General features: G+C 41.6%; 1 protein-coding gene across 6 annotated transcripts in view; it reads right to left on the bottom strand.

The window, feature by feature from the left end:
* Positions 1-19,840, bottom strand: part of iqsec1a (IQ motif and Sec7 domain ArfGEF 1a) — a 97,430-nt gene that overhangs the window by 33,028 nt on the left and 44,562 nt on the right. The window contains exon 4 of one of the 6 annotated variants that reach the window (XM_082518093.1): positions 18,983-19,102. The exons of 3 other annotated variants lie outside the window; for them this stretch is intronic. In XM_082518093.1, the coding sequence (XP_082374219.1) occupies positions 18,983-19,102 (120 nt within the window). Of the gene's footprint in view, positions 1-6,862; positions 7,366-9,419; positions 9,674-18,982; positions 19,103-19,840 lie in introns of those variants that run through there. 2 more of the 6 variants (XM_082518090.1, XM_082518089.1) reach the window with 2 other exon arrangements.

Genomic DNA, 19,840 nt, shown 5'->3' on the forward strand with positions numbered 1-19,840 from the left:
CCTCCACACATCTGTCTCCAGGCTGGTCCATACAGTATCAAACCAGAGCCAGGCTCTGATGACAAACTGCTGCTTTAGAGAAAGTTAAGGTGACCGTGGTTACTGGAAAGCTGCATGTTTTTGTTCCCAGTCTCCAGTCATACACGGGGGACTAGGAACCTCCATCTGAATGATGTACTTTCCACTAATCAGCACATTCTCCTAAACGTCAATGAAAAGAGGGGGCTCTCCGCACACTGCACACCCTCCCCCCTGCCTCAATCATCAGCTTCACTTAGCTTTGTCCCTCACAGCCTCAGTTTCTTTGAATCTCTGCCCTTCTTTCTTCCTTTAGTCAGCCCCTCTCTCTCTCTAGCATCAGCTGTCTTCTCACTCTCCCATCCAAATATGCCTCTGCAATGGTCTGTGGTCATTTATTCAGCTGCTGGGTTGATGTCTGTAAATCAGTGGGGGCATGTGTGGAGCCTGCGTGTTACAGCTCTACAAGGTCACTGATTTTTTTTTCTCTCTTTTTTTCCTTTTTGCCCTCTTCTCTTTAGGACACATGGTGTTGCCAAAGGGTAAATCTGAGCTCTCAACCAGAACACATCCTCAGACAGCCAGAGCATTTCTAGTTAGATAACAGGTCGTCTAAGAGTGCCTTCAATTCTGATGCAAAAATAAGAATTCTATTCAGATTATGTCACATGTTTCATGTGTCCTCCTTATATGGGATAAGAAACACTGTAGCATCTCACATTGAGGGATAAGGCTCCGTTTCTCCATGGTTCATGTGCTTTGGTTTCCTGCATTTTTCCATCAAAAATATAAATAAATAAATTATATATATATATATATATGATTTCTCTTTTTTTTTCTTAAAGTGTGTCAATGGGGAAAAACGCAAAGGGGCCAAAAAATAAATAAATAAATTTAAAAAATGACCTCAGCTTTCTTTATTTAGAAGAAAATCAAATCAGGACAGAAATCAATTTCATCAACAAAAAAGAGGTTATTTTTATATTTTTAATCTTCCAGATAATATGAAACAGTTAAGTAAGCCTTGGTAGTAAAGCTCAGTATCAGCAATCTGGGAGAAAAGCCAGAGAAACAGGCTATAAGGCTACAGTAGCCGCTGTGGGACTCCAGACAAAGCAAGAGCCCCCATCTGCCTTAATTTGTCTTTTCTCCCTTCTGCGATGACTCACAGTGGAATTCAGGTCCACTCATTTATATGACTCGTAATATCTCCCATTGTTTAATTTCTTAGCTCTCTGCACTTGACTTACTCGCAGCGGAAAGCCCGACTAGTATGACTCTGCGCCCATTAACAGGCAGGCAACTCTGACCGTTTCTCACTTTCTTCATAGAGAATGCAGCCAAACCCACGGACTATCCACACAGTGGGAGGGAGATTAACATAAGACCTCTATCAAGTAGTCGCAGGAGATTCTCTTAGTCCTTGAGGCTTTTCTCTGTCCTGAAGTCTTTCTACCAACAGATGGTGCTGGTGTACAGTCCACTGTACATAGAATGATGCTGTGCTTAGGGATATATGACTGATTAAAAGCATCCCACTCATCTTTATCAAGACGGGGGAGGAAAAAAGTTGATGTAAAGTAGAACAGCAGAGGGAAGGATGTTACAAAAAGAGGAAAAAGTGTATATATAAAGAATTTAGAGCAAAGGCTACACAAACCGAGGGAGTGGAAATTACTCAGCTCCCAAGGGAGCTTATTTAAGCTGCAGGCAGACATGTACATGTCTTCATGAGGAGAAAAGTTTGATCTATTTGACATGACCGGTCCTTGTTTATTGAGAATGAATGATTTCTAGCGTGACTGTAAAACACCGACAGCTTAAAAAACAAAAATAAACTAAATTTAAAAGCAGATTGATAATGATAATGATCAAAAATGTTTTCGTAACAAGTTGCTAAGCAAATCATTGTATGTATTAAATGCTTCAAACTGTCCATTTTCAGGGTTTTCCTTTTACAGAGCAATAACAGTGTTGATTATTAGAATGTGTTATGGTAGGTATTATAGATAAATGCTTCAACGTGCATCTCGTAGTTGTTTCTATGCGCTTTCATGTTGCAAAATAATTAAAACCAAAATATATATATATAGTACAACTCCTACTATGATGGGCACTGAATGATACAGGTCTCTGTGGATGGTTTCTCATAGATTGAAATCAGGATTTATCACAATTACGTGCACGTGCACAGATCTCCGAGGCCAGTTGTCAAGGCAACAGCTAAGGCTGACAGGAAAAAAAAAAAAGCAAACAAAAAAAAAACCAAAAAAAAAACCCCCCACTGTCCATACCTTTAAAAGATGCTGAAGATATGTGTATGTGTGTGAAATAAGAAAACAAAATAACCTCCATTTAAACAGTCCAAACCAATGAGCCCAACCAAGATAAACATTTAACTTTAATGACCATTTACCAGTCGCAGTCCCAGCCTCATGACAACATGCTTATTTCACTCTCGTGCAGGGACATGTGCTAATTCGACAAATCATGCTCACACACAAGCAATAAGATTAATAAAGTATATAATCAAATATTAATTGGTGAAAACAACACATAGTATACAGAGAGCGTTATGTGTCACATCTAATTTGTATTCTTATAATATGACATTGAAAACCTTGAAGAGCTAAAAAGCCCCCAAAGGAACCACTCTGTTTTATAGAGCAAATGCACTGGCGTGCTATTTTAACCCCCCCCCTCCCCTCCTCTCTCATCCTTTGACCCTTCCCCACCTTGCTCATTTCTGGCATTAACTCTGGATAATGCAAGTCTGCTTTGTTGCTGAAAAGAGTTTGTGGATTAGCACCAATAGTCAGCCTGAGCTCAGGAGGCTCAGCTTGTTCACAGCTGAGCTTCAGCTCTCTGGACCAACGGTGATGCAGGTAAAGAACAGTGTGCACATGCCAATTCCCATTCATAGCAAAGCACTGCCAGAGCTAAGCGATGAAAATATGAAACCACAGGCACATGATCGAGCTGAGAGCGCATACCACTAATCTTCTGAGGACCGACTTGCAGGTTCGAACACCAGCTGGCGGAACCACTTACTGAATGTCAGTCCTTACTTTCTTCCCCATTTCCTGTCTCTCCCTCATCATCAGTTATCAATAAAAAAGTGGCAATATTTCAATAAAGTTATAAAAAGCATGGATGGCAGCCTGCAGCAGAATGCTAAATTCTAATTACAAAATTATGATCTGCTCTTTTTCATTCTACATATGCTTTATTTTTGAAAGTGAATCAGTCGACCCGATGCACACAAAATAAGCCTGCACGAATGCATATGTGCATGCGCAATAACACATGGCTAAAAAAAAAAAAAAAAAAAAAAAAAAGACCACAAAATGCAGAGTGTGTCTATAAGAGCTGCAGTGCAGCAGCATGAGCTCATCACTCTTCTCTTCCCCCTCCTCCTTCACTGCCCCCCCAAACTCACCCCTCCTCTTGCTTGCCATTACATAAGTTAATACAGCACACATGCTCATTATTCTCCAGGCAGGCGCTGTGAAGAGATGCAAAGGAATATGTCATCAAAAGTAGTACAACAGCCAAAAAAAAAAAAAAAGCCACAGAAAGCGACAGCGACTGTGCTTCTCGGAGCTCGCGCTGTCCCCGACTGATCACAAAGAGCAGAACAGAGGCAACACATATTTTGGCCCTCCTTTAATCACACACATAAAGTACAGGAAAAAAAGGGAAACTGGGAGACATTCTAGAAACATCGCACTTTTTTTCCCCAGTGCATTTCTGTTTAGTGCATTTTCCACATCAGACACCCCAGTAAACACTGTGAACGTGAAATGTGTCTCCAGAGGGAAGCTTTCTTAAGCATTAGAGTAAACAAACTTGCTTATTAGCATTTCAAAAGCTGCACGGCTTAACATGAGCAGTGTAGATACTGCAGCACAGGCAATGTTCCCGAATATATTCTCCCATAATGTTGCAGCCCTGCAGCAATAGAAGGTGAAAAGACAGTGAGAGCCTATAGCACATATACCCATCTATTACTGTCATGATCAAACATCTACTCAACACAGCGGGGTGACCAAACTCTTACAAATGATTATATGAATTTCAGAAATAATGAAGGGAATAAAACTTTTCACACAATATGATGTCCCTCCGGTAAAGACATGATTCTAAATTATTCAGCAGTATGTGGATACTGACTCCAACTTAAGCACTGATCGGAAAAAGGCACCTTTAGACATCAATACTGAAACGAAACTGAACAAAGTAATGAATGAAGGTCTTTTTTGGTCAACCATACAAAGAAGAGCAGTCGGAACCAGTTTTCTAGTAGATACAAGCATTTTGTCAAGCTTCAGGGGAAAAATAAAGTTTTTAATAGAAGAAATAAACCGGAAAAAATGTTTTACAGTCGTGTCAACTCTTCATCGCACTACTTCTTAATATTTCAGAACGTTAAAAGATGGGCCACTCAGATCAGCAAATGCCATAGATGTAAGTCATCAGGACCAATATCAACCATTATAAAAGAAATGTTACTCTCACTTTAATACACTGAACACCAAATGTGGAAGCCATTAGACTAACTGCAACTAGAGAACCTCTTATTAACAATAACAGCCTGTTCACGTCTTCATCATTGTGACATTTTTGAGCAGAATACGGCTTCTATCCTAGACACGTCTAAGCTTTTCCACCCGGGAGGGTTTTTTCTTTTTCTTTTTTCCCTACCCTCACCGCAGTGGAACTGCAAGCTCGTGCTGGCAGGTTGCTGCTTTTCCATTACAACCCCCCCCCAAATAGACCCAACTTGTCCTATAGTCAGTATGCCAAAGTAGGAAACCAACAGAGAGGTCAGTGTCTGCTCTCATTTCCCGACTGCCAGCTAACACTAGGCTCATGTCTGAAACACCTAGTTAACCTCACGTTCCAAGTATTAAGGTCCTCTTTACCTATCACGAAGCGCTGCAGGTTAGCATCACAGTTCAGTCAGAATACACTCCGCAGAGTTTCCTTTCAGTACTCTGTCCCGTGAAAATCCACTGTGGATTGAGGAGGCATCACTGACAAGCTCCAGATCCACAGACATTAAATAAATAATGCTCCCGTCGTCACACACTTTGACATAGAAACAGCGAGATCAAATGCTCCCTGGTGTCTACAGTGTCACAGCTAAAAGAGTCATGATGTAATCAGACATGCATGCATCGCCTGAGCAAAGCAAATGGTTATCAATAACCCATTCGCGAAAGATCCACCTACCTGTGCTGTTCATTTTTTCTTGGTTATATTCATAATTTAAGGAGTAAGAACTTATTTGGGGTAGGTTCTGTCTAAAGAATTACACACATGGCCAGCTAATAAATATCTTTACAAATATGCACGGAAGTTTGTCACATTTTATAATGAATCTTTAGTGTATAAGGTTAATGTTTATTTAAATAAATGGTAAATAAATAATCACTACACGTCTTACTCCACAAGGATTCTACTGCACAGACACTGAACTACAATGCGCCAAGAATGCATGTGACCTTGAGAAACATTTCAAGCAGCCTTGAAAATAGTCTAATAAGAGCGACTGCTCGTCTGTGGCACACACAGCTGTTTATGTGCAAATGAATATAATCCATGCATGATACTTGTGCAAAGAGATCCATCAGACATGACAACTTGCAGACAATACAATTTCTGCATCAGTGTGACTTTGAAATCCAACCTCTATCATGTAGATTAGGTCACAAACAGCAAATTGTCTTTTTAAAATAAAAAAAAAACTCTTCTTGAGTGCTTAGCAGCACAAACAGAACCTAAGGTCGCATACTCAAGATTTAAATCTTCAGAAGTTCAAAATTAGATACATGTTTAAATATAAATTAACAACTGATATTCTTAGATCGCATTTTGTGGACAAGCGCCCACATTTTAGGTTCCAAGTTTTCAAGTTTGAACATGCTATGACTGTCATGGAGACTTGCCATTGTGAAATGGCCTGATTATTCATGCACCGTCATATATCGCAGGTAGACTCGGTGACGTTAGGATCAGGGCTATGTGGGGGGTATTTCATCTGCTGCAAGCCTCCTTTTTCCGTATTCTTCACAACAGTCCTTTATGATTGGTGGTGTATATCCGGGGCCACTGAATGAATTTGGGACTGATCAGACTTCTCCCTGATGTAAAAGATAACTAAAAATCAAAACTTCCCAAAATTCCTGTACGGATAATGACTGGAAACTTTGTTTTGCCAGTCGGTCAGGAGCATTTGAAATTCATTTTAAGAGACACAAATCAAAACTATTATAAAAAGGCCTGTTTGACTGAGGTCATATGAACACCTAAGAATACTTGCAAGCTTTATAACCAGTTTGCCAGTTGAATATTAATAAAAAGACACAATGAAAAGGTCACTTAGTATTAAAATCCAATCACTATAGACTGAATAATGTAAGGTGGAAAAGAAGATCTTTCCTGAATGTTGGTTTTTATGTTCATTCCCAAAGTGATGTGTCAGAGGACATTTCTGTTGTAGTCCTATGGCAAGGCAAAGATAAGGGAAAGGACTTAAAGGAGATAGAAATAAAAGAACGACAGATTCTTCTTAAGTCTTTATTATTAAAGGCATGTCCCTGATAAGGTAAACTGTCAAGTAAGACCTTGAAAAGTCTTGACTGCTTCCAGTCTGCTCTCTTCTGCTTTGTGATAGTACATTTCCATAGTTCTAGAAAGGAAACCACCGAGCATATAGACAGGAATGTTATTGGATTAGTCAGAAATATCTGCACAGACTGCTGTGGTCAGTCGGAAAGACAACCATCACTTTTCGGAGGCCCCTGCCATCCGCAGTGGTCAATGCCAGATGGTCTCCTACCTTATAGTTCGGCTGGATATGCAGTACTTCCACATGGCATTCCAGACGGCAGTGACATCACCAGAGGCATCAGACATGCCCGAAAAAAATGTACATGGCACCAAGAGGAAGTTTAAAAAAAAAAAGTAAAAAAAAAACAAACAAAAAAAACACAACAACTACAGCAACTCCCCTTAAATGAGCCAGAAGAAGAACAGTCTGTGCTCACTCCTTCCTCAACCACAAATTACACCCCACATCCTTCACTTTCCATAGAAAACCCACAGAGAAGTTCATTCTTTCGCTGCTAAAGTTACTTTGTGTGTGCCTTTTCAAAGTTCTCCTCGTCCTAGTTTGTGTAAGGCTCAGAGTTGCTGCTCTTGCAAGCTGCCTGATGACCAAGTAAGGTAAAGGCCCAGCATGTATAGCAGAAGAAAATCATCCCTCTTTTTAACAAAAGCTCTCCACCCACAATAAACCGCGCACCAGTCCTCTCTCTCTGCCTCTCCCTCTCTCTGCAGACACCCCTCTCTGCTTTTTGTTACTTTTTCTTCAGTCCAATGTAATCTTTCACATATCTGCTGCTCCCATGATGCATGCTCCCCAGTGGTGATGGGCTGGGCCTATGTCATGTGTTTCATGGTTACTTGTTTATGTGGACATGCCTTTTAATGAGAGAGAGAGACAGAAGGAGAATGTGAGCAAGAGAAAGAGAAGTAGATGAAGAGATAGAGCACGAGAGCTTTTTGTGCCTGTCTACATGGTAATACTTCGGCAAGAATCCAACAATCACACTGCGCTCAATGGGAAGGCCACGCTGGAGGGAGGGTGAACCCCAGTTCAGCAGCTGGGAGAGGCTGTTTTGAGTTACTACACTGACATTGCTTTAACAACACAGGCTGCTACACTGAAGCCAGTGCAATGTAATGAGTTACACCCAGTGACCAGCATATTCCAGTAACTCTGTGGGATTAGACACATAATGAGTTGTTTGCAGTTTTTGGAAAGAAAAAAAACACACACACGAGTGTCCTAAATAATTCCAAACAAACCACTGAGTCATAAAAGTAAGAACAGCTGTTGATACAAGAGTTTGCACTAAATAAAGCACTACGAAATATTGGCTAAAAAAATAAATAAATAAATAAAAAAAAAAAATCGATTATTATAGAATGCATAAATGATGAAGATGCACCTAAATCTGGGGGATTCCCTGAGGCCTACATTCACAGTTATTATTAATGAATCATGGACATACTGTGTCCTAGCCTTCAGAGTACTAATGCCAAAGAAAAACTGCGTGTTTATATACATACAGAGATTCAACAGAAGGCAGGTGCATCTGATTTTCACAGGTCCTTGATCAGCGTCATCACACTGCAGCTTGCTTCTGTTTGAGACATCAAACAGCACGATGGGATGTGCATAAAGGAAACCTCTGCACACATACGTGGTTAGATCTCTCTGGTGTAGCAGGGGGATAATGGTGCAAAAAAAACAAACAAAAAAAAAACATTGCAGTCTTTTTCTGTGCAGCTCTAAAACCTTGCGCCTAAATTATATTGTTTAAAAGGGAAAGTAATCATTTTGGGAACTAGTGTCTGAGCCTAAAACTGCTGCTTGAAATACTTCATGACTGGACATCAAACAAATAATAGACCACCCCTTACAGCATCTTTATCATTATGGGAAATATATCCATTTCTATTTTTCTATTCTACCTAAAGAGATAATGGTGATTTTCTATTTTAAAAAAATGGGTGTCTAAACTTTAAGGATATGTGGGATATCAGATATTACAAAACACAATTTTTTTTATGATTTCAGCAGAGTGGCAGAGAGAAGAGGTGGGCATAAATTAAGATGAGTATATACCTTTAAACAGAAGTGGAAGCTTTGAAACATGAGTCTTAAAACTTGCGTGATATGTTCAATTTAACAGAAATTAAAACATGATTGTCAAGACTGAGCAACTTGCAAGCTTAGATTCACTGCTGGGATTTATGAATTTAAATGTCATCAAGGACACTTAAATCAAGTCTTAGGTGAAGTTTGGCATTTTGAGGTGAAAGACGAAAGAACACAGCCAAATTTAATATAAGCTAAAACGCTAACCTCATCAATCATGCATCGATTGTGCTGTAGGTGAAAGGTGAACAAGAAGAGGCCCCAGTGGGACGGAGACGAATAGATTCAGTGATAGCCGCGAGACACTGACACTGACTAAACAGACACTGACAAGACAGTTACTTAACCAAGCATTTCAATAACAGCTGTAACCTCGTTTGCTGGAAGAAATGGATAATGGTTAAACCAGCTCACTCTCCCATGATTTATGACTTTCAACATGAGAACCACTATGTCAGCAAGCAGAGCTGAGCACTAAAGTTTTTCTATTAATTAGATGTTCTTTATGAAGTAATTCGAGGGTTGGTTTTAACAAATTGAACTGCTTGATGTTGGGAGTACTTCAGCACAGGTAGCAACATCAACAAGCTGCGAGCGAGCTGTTCAAAACACGTAGCACTTTCAACTTCAAGAAATGATTAAGCCAAACGTGAGCGGCTTCAAAACATACCTTTTATAAAAGTTGTTGTGTGGGTGCAAACACAGCACATGCCAATAATCCAGGCAAAAAGCTTTGAACTTCCACATCCTCACGTCAAACAGTCAAACGGTTGAACAGCTGTGGAATCGAACAACATTAAAAGGCACCATGGCACAAGCAGAGGAGCAACCAGTGAATCCCAGGCATGGACGATAAATCTGTTCTCCTCTGGAGCTCCAGCTTCGCCACTGCCACTGGATGGCAGCCTGAGTGGTTTTAACCCGCCCAGAACAACCACATCACTTCTGGACCTGTCTCAGTCATCGCCAAACCCAGAAAGCCAGGCCTACGAGGAACCCTCTGGGACTGATTTGGACCAAGTATTAACGCTTGGGTTCCACCTCCCAAAAATAATCTCTATATTAGCTGCTTCTGCTTCGTTTTAACTCTTATCCAGGTCAACCGTGTGTCCTCTGTGCTGGTCCCTTCACACAGTGCGTCAGCCTTGGATCCTCAGAGACATCATGCCTGTATCTAATGCTCTGCGTCGCTCCAGCAGGCACAGGTAGTGGAATGTGTAGGAACGCAGATAGGTAGAGGAATTCCAAAACTCACTCATCTGTGTTTGAACAGCACATACTCAACAGGAATCCTCTTCTGTCTCCTCCCGCTGCAGGAACAAACTTTCCTATGAGGCAAGAGACCGGATCTTTTCTCTCACTGCCAACATGGATTCAGTAATGCCATCTACTGCTCCTGTTCTCCTCCTTCCAGCTAAACCCCAAACCATTGCTGTCCTCCTATCTCTGTCTCCTGCTCCTCATCCTCATCCTCTTGCTCTCTCTGTCTCTCTCTCCCTGTTACAGCCGCTGCCATCCACACAGGACCTCCCAGAAATGTGCCAATTCTGGTTGCTGGGCAACACTACCGTACTACTGAAGCTTCAAATGGAAGCTTCGCAGAGCAGCCAGTGATTGGTCGGCTTTTCAGCGAGGAGGGACTGCTGCAATGTTGTATGACCACATGAGTTTATATGCATGCTTTGTTAAAATAAATATGAGCTTCGAGGTTTCTCCGATTTTTGTCAGCATAAAGAAATATTTTTTAGACTCTTTTTTTAGACTCTTCAAGGTCATAGAATCATCATAAAAACCATAAGTGTGCCTAGATTGCTGGAACAAATGTGAGATTATAGTCAATAAAATGATTCATACACTCTAAGTAAGATATGACAGACCTATTCAGAAAGAATGTAATAAAGGAAGAATGGATTTCAGGTGCATAAATAAGGCCGGCATATTAAACCCTCATAGATAAGTTTGTGTCTGTATTAAAACTGTGCTCATATGTGCTGCAGGTCCTTGTAGAGCTATAAGGCTTAAAACGTTGCTCTCCTTTCTGTCTAAAGGGGGTTTTGCATTTGAAGAGAAGCACAGAGCTGTTCTTTCTCTGCCTGAGATGCAGTGCCACGCTGCAGTGCCACCCAGTCCCAGCAGTCATGGGAAACGGGCGTGGAAGGGCCTCTCATCAATATTCAGCCATTGTTTATGTCCAAACACACAAACACTCAAAATGCCACATATTTACACAAACAATTAAACTCACGTATGCAATTACAGACAAACAAACACGTGGAGTAATGTTCATATTTACATATTAATATACTAATTACTATAGTTAGATCTGTTTGGGCTGAGGAGTCAATCACCACATGACTCCTTTCACACAATATGGGCTTCATGTCCGCTTTCCCAAGCCAAGATATAGAAAGACCAGAGCAGGACAAAGGCTTTAGTGGGAGCCTATGTGAACAGAAGGGAGACTGAGGAATTAATGAACCTAAGCACCATTCATCAGGCTTTTGTCACAACTGAGGCCTCCTGATTTACACACATCTCACAGAAAAATCAGCAAATCTGTGCTCTTCCTGTCAATTTACTTCAGCGAAAGCTGTAAGTGTAGAAGTGCGCTTACCCTCCTGTGTACATTACTGCACTCTGAATTTTAGTGGTTACATGTCATGTGACATTTAAAGACGATACCTAGAGATGAAGACGACAATTAAGCTGTAGGTAAAAAGCGTGTATCTGCACTTAACTTCTGTTCTTCTCACCATTTGGAAATGGTGATGAAAGCCCTTTTAGTTGTCCCTTTCTTTTTCACACCAGTGGTTAGTGTATGTAAAAACCTCACTGCATTGTTAGCAGAACATATTACAGTCTGTCAAGGCAAAGAAGTATGACTCTTACAACAATATAGATGGCATAATAGCTTAGCGGCTCTGATTCAAGAGCACATGACAGACTATTATTTGGGTTTTTTTAGGACAAAGACTTGAGTAAGTGCGTATACAAGTGCAACAGGCTGTAATTTCCTGAGCAGATTGACGATTGTTCAAAATTGTAAGCTTAGGCACGTCCACATGTGTGGGGAGCAAAAATGTGAGAGCAGAGAACTGTTCTGTTAACTGTGGTCAAAATGGGTGCTTTTCACTATAAAGGCTTTTACTTTAAGTTTTTACCCTGTAAAACAATGTCAAGTGCATTTTTGCGCAGGTCAGAGTCAAGAGCAGTAATCAACTGCATCGCCCCAAGTTACAAAAAATAAATAAATAATGTAAGTCAAACACAGCCAAAAATTGCTGGCGATAGCTCAGGAGCTAGGGCAGGTCATATGGTAATTGGAAGGTTGGTGGTTCAATCTCTGGCTGCTCCAGTCTGCATGCCAAAGAATCCTTGGGATTCCGCTTGATGCATTTAGAGTGTGAATGTTAGATTGAAAGCACTTGATGTAGAAGAAAGTGCTTGTATGAATGTGTTTGTCAGTGGCTGAAAGAGAAACATTGTATAAAAGCACTTTCATTACTCAAGTAGAGTGGAAGAGCACCAGATGAGAACAAGTCCATACACCACAGATCACACATGTGGACCAATATGCTGAGCCATCTACAGTACAAGCTTTTCCAACTTCTCTTTCTAAGGCTACGTCCACACAATTTTACGTAATTTTTGAAAACGCAGATTTTCTATGTGTTTGCACCTTCCGTCCACACGTAAACGGCGTTTTCGGTCACTGAAAACGGAGATTTCTAAAAACGCTTGCCAGGGTGGATATTTTCGAAAACTCCGTTTTTGCATTTACGTGTGGACGAGAAAAACGCAGCGTCAAAGGTGTGCGCCTTTTTTGACGTCACACTGTGCGCCACATTATTGTTTTGGTGAAATTAATTTCTACAATACTGTTACTGGTAATTGTACTCTCTACAGTGTTTAAATGCTTACATATACACACACAGTTACTGTCCCTCCCCACATACGACTTTGGCATGTTCCTGGCAGCGTTTTCCTTAATTTCTGCGTTTACGTGTGGACGGGATTATTTTTTAAAACGGAAACGGAAAATCTCAGTTTTCAAAAATACCCGTGTACGTGTGGACGTAGCCTAAATCCTTGGCATTAATACAGAATAGTTCCCCCACTTTGCAGCTGTAACAGCTTCCATACTTCTGGAAAGGCCTTTTAAAAGATTTTAGAGTGTGGTTTTAGGGGATTTTTTGCTCATTCACCCAGAAGACCATTTGTGAGGTCAGATACCAATGTTGGCTGAGTGGGCTTGGCTTGCAATCTCAGTTCTGGTTTATCCTAAAGATGTTCAGTGGGGTATAGGTAAGGGGTCTGTGCAGACCAGTCAAGTTCTTGCAAATCAAACTCATTCAAACATGCCTTTATGGACTTAACGGTGTCCCATTGCACAAAGTAAAGCTGAAACAGAAAAGTGTCTTAACCGCATATAGTAACCACAAAGCTACAAACACAGAATTGTCAAAAGATTTCTTGATGAATGGAAGTATTAAGACTTCCCTTTACTGGAAGTAAGCGACACACCCCAAACCCAGAAAAACAACCCCATAGTGTTCTCCTTCCTCCACCAAACTGTACAGTTGCCACAAAACAGTCAGGCAAGTAACATTCTTCTGATATTTGCCAAAACTCAGACTGACCCATCAGACTGCAAGATCATCACTCCACAGAACACGTTTCCACTGCTCCAGAGTGCAGCGGCGGTGTGCTTTGCATTGACTATTGAATGCTTTACGTCACAAGGCTTCAGCTGCTTGAGCTTGGACGCCTGTTACATGAAGGCCCAGGGACAATTTCTGTGGTGATGTTAATGGCAGAGGGAGCTTGGAGCTCTGCCGTTATCGAGTCAGCAGAGAGTTGGCGACCGCGGTCTGTAACTTTACATTTTTTGCAACTTCATGACCAAGTTGCTGTGGTTGCTAAAGACTTTCCACTTACAGCTGATCATGGAATATCTAAGAGGGAAGAAATTCATGAACTGACGTATTGCAATAATGGGATCCTATTACAGTACCATGGTCAAATTTAGTCAGCTGTTTAGAACGAACTTCACAAATATAAAGCCAAATTGCATGGCTAGGTGTTTGATTTTATACACCTGTGGCAATAGGGCTGAAATCACCTGAATTCAAAGATTAAATTCTGTGTGCCAACACTTTTGTCCGTATAGTGCATGTAAAATAAAATAAAAAATATATAAATATTCCAAATCTTTCATGACTGAAATCCTCAGAGCACTGCAGGTGGATCAATACAGCCCACACTCTCTGAGATCAAAAAGGCTATAAAATACCTGTTCAACCATCAGTCTGAATACATGCCCTCATTTGAACGGCCTTGTGACAGGTTTTGTCTCCACTGTGCTGCTGAATTAAACTAGTGTAGTGATAAATGATGATACTGAGCACTACAGCCACAGGACCCCACTTCTCCCCCATGACTGTCACAGTCAATCACTGATAAGGTTGCTTAAAGACTCCATGATGAGGGGAAAATATGGGGAAAGATGGTGGTTGCCTTTGCTAGTAGGAACCTGGTAGGATGATGGCCTTTACCAAAACCATGCCAGGCCTTATAACATCAGGAAAAAGCTACACAAGCACGCATTATGATGACATAATTATACCCATCATTTCATTAAGTGCACAGTTGATCCTGAGCTTTTGATTTATTTCTGTGTGAAGGACAGTCTGTCTGAATGAATATGTTAGAAAAGTTCACCCCCTGGTGGCAAATTTGGGTAACTTTCATATTTTAAAGGCATCGAAGCCACAAAAGCTGATGTAATCGGAGCAACGAGGAGTCCGACAAGTTTGCCGATTCACTCAAGAAAACATAAACAAATAAAACACCATGGAAGTTATTTCTTCCTAATTCATACCACATCACATAAGCAGGGCATCACTTAGATCTCCAGTGGCCAACTTCAATAGGCTTCACAAAAGGATCCATTTTTAAATCACTACAAATGTATTTATTATAAATAGCAGCATAAAATTTAAGAGTGTGCCATGCAGCTTTTCTTCCTCATCTGTTTGGGATGCTGACGTCCTGAGCCCAGCATGTTAATTTCATTACAAGCAAAATGGAGACACAGAAGTTAAAGTGTCCAACTAGCATGACAGCTTATACTACAGGGCAGCTAATCTTACACTAAAGTTACAGCAGTTTGCATGTGCACAAGCTCCTGTATCACACAGATTGTACAGTACAGCTGCTCAGCTGTCAGCCTGGAAGCAGCCATGCAGAGCATTAGTTGGATGGTGAAAAAAAGGACAGAAGCAGAGGCGAAAGAGAATGAAAGAGAAACAGAGGATGAGCCATACTGACTGTAAATTCACTCCTCCAGTTTTTGTTTTGCATTGAAGCAGAAAAATCCAGACACAGTCATAAAGCAAAGCACAGACAAAAAGAAGAAAAATAAAAACAAAGTGGGGGAAATACTTTGTGGCTTCTGGAGGAGGATCTCACAGCTTTTAGTCTCTCTCAGCCGTCCTGAACCTGTGTTATAACCTTTGGGCTGGTAACAGAACTGCTATAGTATATGCACTTGTCCAGGATTTGTGAATGCAGGTACACTGCTTTGAAATGTTTAATATCCCTGATAGGATTAGCATGTCTTGTATGAAACAATGTAAGGCAGCATGAGCCACTTGGTAGGCACTGTGCAGAAAAGGCTTTAAGTGTGACAGTTACACCTTTCCCAATTATGAACAGAAAACCATGAAAGTCTCAATCAAAATGAAAAGACAACAGTAGTCAGTGATCGCTTGGTTTGGTTGTTATTATGTAACATTGTTGCAGACAAACACATCCGCATATCCATTTTTATTTTCGCTAAAGGAACAAAATGTTCTGGAGATGCATCCTTTTCTAAAGCACCCAACTCTCCTCTGTGCTGAGGCTTCTGACGGTGCCATTGGCAAAGGCAGAGGCTTATTATGGGCTGTTTCAAACCACAAATGCATCAGCACTAGCTACTCCCCTGAGGAAACTTCAACTCACTGAGATGTGCCCCCGAGAGCCCCACAGCTCCCACTGGTTTGTTCATCCTCACACATGGCTGACACAGCTCCAGCTGCAAACTCAGCCACTATCTCAGTGTCAGTCGACAGATGTCCAGCTGCTGACGTTTTAGTGTGCAAATGACAGCCTTTGAGCTGATTGAGCACAGCCAAGTTTGTGCCATTTCGGCAAAAACCAAAATGCTACTGTACTGCTGGTACATTTCTGACTGGATGTTGAAGTATACTATGCACCTGCACCTTCAAAAAAAAAGAAAAAAGCATGGCATTTGTTTTCATATATTCTGTTTAGTTTTCTGCCAAAAACAATGCTGATGAGGTAAGAGGGGGAACTATAAGGTGTAAATATCCTGCCATCAGTCAAAAATTAAGGACTGATGAGAACGCAATTGATCGACAAACACATTATATATTTAAGTCCTTGAGTAAATTAAGAATTGCCATGAGGGACACTAGACACAGACAAATAAAAGAACAAAGGGCTTTCATGAAGACAGGTTTGTACATACAAAGAGCATGTGCTTTAACAAGTGACTCACTTCCTGCTTTTAAGCATTATGCCCCATCAGCTGATGCCATGTGAACTGACAGCATGCTCGTCGTGCCTTGTGCTGGCAATGCATTACATGCAGTTGTTGTCTTATGCAATAGCTCCATGCATCTCACAGTTCCTGTCTACAGCAGAGGCATATTCAGAGCAGTGCTGGCAGTTGTCTTTGAGCTTGAGCCTCTGACAGCAAAGTGTGCTGGGTCTGCAGACTGAGAGAGCACGCAAAGTGGAGGAATGTGGCGTCACTGCCTTACCCCCTTGGTGACGCATTCTCTTTTTCATCAGCATTGGCGTCACTTGATCAGGGGGCAATGCATTTAGAACATCTAGTAACAGGGATTGGCAATCCTGTTAAAAATTAATTCACTCCACAAATGCCCTCCAAGAATGCATGGCTCATCTCAACGAAAGATAAAGCCAGTTGATGCTTATTACCTGCTTTGTCCATGAAATGTTGTATATTCGGTGCACTGCAGAATATATAAGAAAGTGATTCTGAATCCCAAAAAATAATCCATGCACAAAGATCACACCTTGTGGATGCGAATGTTACGGACAATAGTGATACCAGCTCAATTGATTTTTCACGCATCTCGACTCCAACACATGCATTTTTTATGATTTAGAAAACCAAAAATAGTCTATTATTAAAAAGCAACAACTCTTTTTGTGCACACGCTAAATACATAAGTACTGAATAATGTGGCTGCTCAGCATTTCTGGTGCAAAGTGACTACTGATTTATGTCCCTCAAAACAACTCGTGTCAGTGTGAACATGATGTAGAGTAAATGTTTTGCATAAAATACCTTCTGAAAATGCCTGAATTCTTCTTCTTTAAGCTTTCCTTGCAAGAATAGTATATATACAGGAGCCAAAACCAATGCATGCTTGTTCCACTGTACTCAACTGAACAAATTACACTTTGTGTATGATGGTGTATTCAGCTCAAGACAACCTCTGCATCCCTTTAGGGCAGGAAAGTCTTTGGTGAAACCCAGGACATCATCATCCTTTTGGCATTCCACTGCTGCAGGGACAGCATCGGAATTCCAGAGTGAGGTGGGCGGCTGCCAAATACGATGAAATGACATTTACAACACAACATGCTTGTCCAACTCCAGCTCCTCATTAAAGGAGTATTGAACAGACATTGTGATCCTCAGTTTGTTTGACAGACACAAAAGTCACAAGCATTAGTGTCAGTCAGCAGTACATCTTCTCAGTCTCCAGACAACAATAACCACAATTTGCACAACACTTTCACTTTCCTGCTGTCAGCTCCTCACCCAGGTCATGTGACAGTCTTTGGTTAAAGATTTTACTTGGATTAGAGCTGAGAGGGAATGAGGATGAAAGAAATAAGCGACCATCTCTGAACACAACTGCTTAATATGCAACAACAAAAACCAGAAATGCAATTCAAAGTTAAGCATAAAATTACAAAATTGTAATTATGAAAGAAACTTTAAAATCTGAGGAGTGTCCATATTTACTAATACAGGCTGAACAGAAACAAGGCAGAGATTAAATCTACTAAATGGCAGTGCCAGATTGCCTGTGAAAGACTCAGTGGAGACCCATGAAGGTCTCATATTCATTAAGATGACAGATACCCACGTATGGTATTAAATCCTGACATGACAGCGTAATACAGCTCACCGTTATGCATCAGTTAGTAAGTACATGTGTGAAGTTCCAGTACATGGTTACACTCAAAGGGTTGTAAGGAAATCAGAGGGTCTACAGTGATGCAGCAAAGACACGCTTTAAGAGGGAAAACAAACCTGAAGGTCCCTCTGCAGAGAAATAAGGCAGCGAAATGCTTATTCAGCTGATGTGTTTATGTGCTAGACAGCAGAAGAGCACATGTAAAAAAAATGTGGAGCGCAACAACAACAATAATACTATTATTTAGCTTCAAAAACACATAAGAGGATTTTGTCTCTCTTTCATTACAGGAGAATTCACACATAATTTACTGAAGCAGAAATGCAAGCTTTCCACACAGACCGTAGGACTCATCGCCATCCCAAAAATAACAGCTTAGACCCAGCCGCATTTTACACACACACACACACACACACACACACACACACACACACACACACACACACACACACGCACACGCACACACGAACACACTGACACCCTCAAATATACAGCAGAAGCTGTGAGGAACTCATGTGCCCAGTACGAGCTGTCACAGCATCATCCAGAAATGAGTCATGTTTCCCAGCCACCAGAGGCTCTAAAACCATTATTCACATGACTCTGTTGTGCTTTCTGTTATAATGGCAGACTCAAAATACCAAACAACACATAGGTTTTATCAATTTACATGGAGACACATGGTATTAACTCATCTTGCTGAAAACTGAGAATGTCATTCAAACAAACGTATGGTCCACCTCGCCGCCCCTCCCCAGGAGAGACGTTGTTTACGATGAAGGCTCAGGAAGGGAACACAAGAGGACGAAGCAAGGTCCGGATGCCATAGGTGACTCAGCATGGACACCAGAGAGGTAGACACCCTGTATTCCACCGCCACCCACTCAACTGCTGTCTCTATGAATGGGAGCTGCATCAGTGCCGCCCAGGCAGGCGAGCCCGCCTGTCTGGCTGTCCTGTCTGCATTCGCACAAAACATGTTACTCACATGTCGTAGAGCCGGTAACCCATGGCGGAGCCCGGTCTGCTTGAATGGGACCCGGGGTCTCTTGTTCTCCTGGGGTCTGTGCTGCTCACCACGGCGCGCCAAACACTTGGTTTGTCCATCCTGTATGCTGGTCAACGGGACTCGACAGTGGGACAGCGTGCGCACACGGGCTCACTCACATTCACACTCCCTCTCCCTCCCAGTCACAAACACGAGCTGCCAGAGGGCAGTGCGTGTGATGTAACAAGGAGCATCCAAGAGGCTGGCAGCTGGTGGGGGGCTAAGGGGGGTGGGGCTGATGGTGGAAGAGGAGGTGTGGGGTGGGGTCTTGTAGAGCTCTAAAGGAGATGTCTCGTGATAAGCCTCTCTTCCTCTTTTTCTTCTTCTTCTTCTTCTTCTCTGTGATTACTAATTCTTTACTGATATCAATGCCAGGGGTGACTTCCACATTTAAAGGAAAGCAAGAAGGCACTACCTCCTGGAGAGCTACTGGGATTTTATTGGCTCTCATAAACAGAGAGGAGCCTCTGCGTACACCTCTCTCCACCCTCTTATCTGCTCTCAGTAGTACAGTCCTCAGCAGGGCTGTATGATTGGCTCCTTGGTCTCCATAGAAACAGGAGGATGTGTCAGAGGTAGGGCTCATTATCATGCCTTCTCTCTCTCTCCCCTCCCTCCCATTTTGTTTTCACTCCCTCTCTCTTTTACCATTTCTCTTCTTCTCACATACCCAACCCCTGTTCCCTCCCTCGGCATCTTTCTCTCCACTGGAATCAATGCACTTTTCTCTGTAGTGTCTTTCAAAACACACAGTCTAATGAGGAGTGGCGCAAGCAGGTAAAGATGCAGCATGGCTCT

The sequence above is a fragment of the Aulonocara stuartgranti genome, assembly GCF_965226115.1.
Source record: "Aulonocara stuartgranti genome assembly, chromosome: 20".
Lineage (NCBI taxonomy): Eukaryota > Metazoa > Chordata > Actinopteri > Cichliformes > Cichlidae > Aulonocara > Aulonocara stuartgranti.